General features: G+C 45.3%; 1 protein-coding gene across 1 annotated transcript; it reads left to right on the top strand.

Annotated features, from left to right (window-relative positions):
- Positions 1–194: 194 nt before the first annotated feature.
- LOC118416158 (fibrillin-2-like) lies at positions 195–4,598 on the top strand. The gene is made up of 5 exons (XM_035821237.1): positions 195–542; positions 3,359–3,535; positions 3,905–4,021; positions 4,398–4,544; positions 4,588–4,598. Exons 1-5 carry the CDS (start codon positions 479–481, stop codon positions 4,596–4,598), a joined length of 516 nt encoding a protein of 171 aa, XP_035677130.1. The 5' UTR covers positions 195–478.
- Positions 4,599–4,755: the final 157 nt, after the last annotated feature.

Here is a 4,755-nt window from a genome sequence, read left to right as displayed (position 1 = left end):
TCCACACAGTCACACTACAGAGCCTACAACAACAGTCACAACAACAGAGCCCACAACAACAACAGTCACAACTACAGAACCCACCACAACAACGGTCGCAACTACAGAACCCACCACCACAACAGTCACAACTACAGAGCCCACAACAACAACAGTCACAACTACAGAGCCCACAACAACAACAGTCACAACTACAGAGCCTACAACAACAACAGTCACAACTACAGAGCCTACAACAACAGTCACAACCACAGAGCCCACAAAAATAACAGTCACAACTACAGAACCCACCACAACAACAGTTACAACTACAGATCCAACCACAGCAACAGTCACAACCACAGAGCCGACAACAAAAGCTTCAACTACAGAGCCGACAACAAAAGCTTCAACTACAGAGCTGACAACAACAGTCACAACTACAGAACCCACCACAACAATAGCCACAACCATAGAACCCACCACAACAGTTAGTAGAATGACAACTGAGCTTTCAACGACAGATACGCCGGACATAGCCGCTTCAACGGCTACATTAGCAGGTATGTGTTTGACACTCCATTTTATCGATGAGGGATGGAGGTAAAGAGGGGTGGGTTGTTTTTCTGTGTATTGTTTCTGATCACACAGGGGTGATGGAGTGTTTTCGTTGACATACAAGTCTCTATCTCGCACTGGATACAAATTGCGAATTAGCTCAATCGTTGTAATTTCAAAGCAAATGAGGCAAAATCCTTATCTTCTCTTAGCTGAGGCTTTTGTCACAGAATTAGAAAGGTTAGTTCAAAAAACGAGAGGATGCATGGTGATGATGATGATGATAATGATGATGATGATGATATATATGGCCTTCGTCAGTCTGTATCTGTATCTATATTGCCGGTATAACCGCCTGTTGGCGTAACACACCAGCTTCGCAGGCACGCGGGGCAGCAGTAGTTGGTTATATAACACTGAACGATCCGTCACACCTAACTTCTACACATACACTCGGCACAAAAGGTTTGGAATATCAACTTTAATTACTCATATTTCAGTCGTTTCAGCACCAATTCTAGTATATTACATATCATTGAAATGCTTGTGTAGTTGTCTTTCCTATGATATCCAACTCGTTGTGTTTGTAAATCCATGAAACGAGCTCTAAGCATATTAACGTGAGCGGGCCGCCAAAAAAAGGGCCCAAATTACACTACTGTAGTCACTCTCTTCAGTACATACCGTTCTGTTGGTATTGACTTGTGTGCGAGGGTAATATGACAAATGAACAAAAACAAGCAATACACATTCGTCAATGCCAAGTTCATTCTTAAATAAAACAATCTGTCTGAGTCTCAGTGTCGACGACGAATGAGTCTTATTCAGTAGCGGGTAGACCCGCCGCGCGCTGTCACCACAGCCCGGCACCTCCTCCTCATGCTTCTCACCAGTCGTGCAATGCGATGCTGCGGGATAGCGTCCCACTCCTCCACCAGCCGCTGAGTCGTCGCAAGTCGGCCAGTGTTGTTCTGTCGGTCACCCTGTCATGGACAGCACGCCCCAGCTGGTCCCAGAGATGCTCGATGGGGTTCAGATCAGGGCTGCCTGACGGCCACTCCATTCTCTCTACGCCTGTATGCTGGAGATGATCTCTGACGATTCTCGCACTGTGTGGAGGGGCGTTGTCATCCTGCAGCATAGCATGTGGCCCCATATCACGCAGGAAAGAGATTGCCACAGGATTGAGAATGATGTCCCTATATCCCTCTGCGTTGAGGTTCCCTGGGATGATGACAAGCCTTGTCTTTCCCCTGGTGGTGATACCGCCCCACACCATGACGCTGCCTCCACCAAATGCTGTCACTGTATCTGTGCAAGCCTTGGAGTAGCGTTCTCCTCGCCGCCTCCACACTTTGATCCGGCCATCCAACTGCCGAAGGGAGAACCTGCTTTCATCAGAAAACATGACATGCCTCCATTCACGGTCCCTCCAACCGCGATGTCTGCGGCACCACCGTAAGCGGGCTTGGCGCTGAGCTTCTGTCAGTGCAGGCTTCCTGGCAGCCACACGCGCTCTCAGGTTGGCCGCGTGCAGCCTGTTTCTGATGGTTTGACGCGATAGTCGGGTTCTGTACCTGTCCGAGAACCTTGTCTGGAGACGTGTGGATGACAGCCTGCGGTTCCTCAGAGTTGTACGGGTAAGATACCGATCTTGCTCAGGTGTTGTGGCCCTGGGACGTCCGGTGTGCGGCATGTCTTTTACATCATCGGTTGCTTGGAACTTTGTAACCAGTTTGGAGATGGTGCTTTGGCGGACTCCAAATAGCGCAGCAACATCTCTTTGATAGGCGCCAGCTTCAACCTGCCCTACAGCACGGAGCTTATCCACGTAGGATAGACGTGGCATGGTGAAGTTTAGTGTAAGACAACAACAACAACAAAGAATGCCAAAAAATGAACACCTGTGGATGACGGTACGGCACCGTGACGGCGGCACCGTTATCCACAGGTGTTCATTCCTGGCTCCACACCTGCAGGATGCAGGTGTTTTCAGTGGTAACATTGGATGTCTGATATGCTAAAAATAACCTCGAATGTCCCTTGTACTAAAAATAACATTATACCAAGAACAAACGAAGGATTGGATCATTGACACCCGCGCCCATCTCAACAGGACAACACTGCGTTGGACACCAACCAGGGAATTTTTTTGCGACCTACTCACATTAGTAGGTCCGGTGCTTGTTTCATGAATTTGCATTCTCAATGAGTTGGATATCAAATAAAAGAAAATTACACAAGCATTCCAATGGTATATAATATATTGAAATTGATGCAAAAACAACGGAAATATGCTCAACCAAAGTTGATATTCCAAACTTTTCGTGCTGAGTGTATATCTGCAAGCGTTCTTTAAAATTACCTAGAGAAGATGCCCCTACTTTGCTTGGTGATAAAAAAATTCCACCCTACGATAATTCTGGGAAAGTAGAAATTTTGGAACACATCAATCCTGCGTTGGTTAATCTGGTACTTGAAGGCATGACTGTTTCTTGTTTTTTCAGTTTATTTTGATGGACAATGCCAAAATGCTGAATAATATAGACCATACAATTTATGGCTTAGCAGACCTATGTGAGATTGACCATATCTATGTATAAAAACTGCCCTCCACAGGCACGCGGTGCAACAGCAGTTGTTTTACTGCACTAATCGACCTGTCACAGCTAATCTTTGTACATCTAGATACAGGCGTACGTTGCAATTAGGATGTTTCTATGTACAGTACTTGCTGGCCATGAGTTATGCACTACAATAGTTCTACGGAAAAACGAACGATGCCTTCCCAACTTAACAATAATTCTATCTTATGTCCTAGTTGTCGAGTGTGGCTGCCCATTACAGGCCTCCCATGCTGAGCTTAACCTAACAACAACAACCACTGGCTCCGTGGCAACATACCGTTGCAAGAAGGGGTTTCAGTCCGCGAGCGGGACCACAAGTCTTACGTGTGGCAGCGACGGAGAATGGAAGGGTACATTACCAAGCTGTGAAGGTAATCAACTATACATTATACATGTCATATTTGATTCAATAGTTTTCGCTTCAAGGCTACAAAAGAGACATCAAATAAATTGCCTAAAACGTTAGATCCTACAGTATCCAACCTAATACACAAACAAAAGCAACAATCATCTAATATTCATATCATATTATCTCAATATTCACAAGCAACTTGAAAGAAATGGAAGCAGTCTGGCATTCTAGACAGCATCAGGTTACAAGGTTTTAACGTTAGCTCCGGTATAAAAAGTGCTATTGATTTGTCTATTAGCACATAGCCATTGTCATTATCTAATTTTTGTACTCTATTACTAAGCCATGGTTATTGACCCACCATTATGCCTTTTGCACTTACCCCCAGCCATTACACCCTGTATCCGGTTCTGTGGCTTTGGAAGCTGTTTTGTGGATGACGGCACTCAGAAGTGTGACTGCAACACAGGATACGGTTTTTTCGGCCTTTCCCAGTTTTGTCTAGGTACGTTTCTTTATGAATTGTAATCATTAGGACTAAACGTGATATATAGAAAAACGCATCTACCTACGGTTTGTATCAAAAGAATGTACCGCCTTCATATCACTATAGGTTTTCAGCAGCTTTCCTCGTGTTTATTTTAATGACAAATTTCCATTGATACCACAAACTTACTCTATTAGCTTATCAGTTTTAAAAGGCCATTATCAATTTAGGTCTGCCGTGGTTTGGCCGGGCTCCCTTTTGAGGCAGAAAGGGCTTTCCGTCGCCGTGGTAATCCTTTGTACCTGGGAGATGTTTTAGGCGGTAAGGATGAATTCTGCTAATCAACGGTAGACTGGATGCCAGGTTACCGGAAACAATATGTGATCTTTTGCAGATGTCAATGAATGTGAAAACGGTTTGGATTATTGCTTGGGACGACCAGCCTGTGGGTCTAACGCAAGGTGCATCAACTCTCCGTACGGCTCGTACACGTGTCGGTGTCCCAGCGGCTATACTGGTGATGGGAGGACAACGTGTGAGGGTATGTTTATCTTCATCATCTTGTGTGATATATCCGTGTACAGGCCAAGTATAGAATATAAACAGGTATAGGTAGGCTTTTAGTGTTTGGAGGCTGTACCAGCAGTGGATGCATAATGTAGGCTCGGGAGGTAAAAGGAAGTGGAAGGAGAGGGATGGGCTCCGCCTTCCATTATTTTACCGCAAGACACAGTAGATAGCAGTACCCATTT

The sequence above is a fragment of the Branchiostoma floridae genome, chromosome 5, assembly GCF_000003815.2.
Source record: "Branchiostoma floridae strain S238N-H82 chromosome 5, Bfl_VNyyK, whole genome shotgun sequence".
Classification (NCBI taxonomy): Eukaryota; Metazoa; Chordata; class Leptocardii; order Amphioxiformes; family Branchiostomatidae; genus Branchiostoma; species Branchiostoma floridae.
This window is presented reverse-complemented; position numbering and strand designations above follow the sequence as displayed.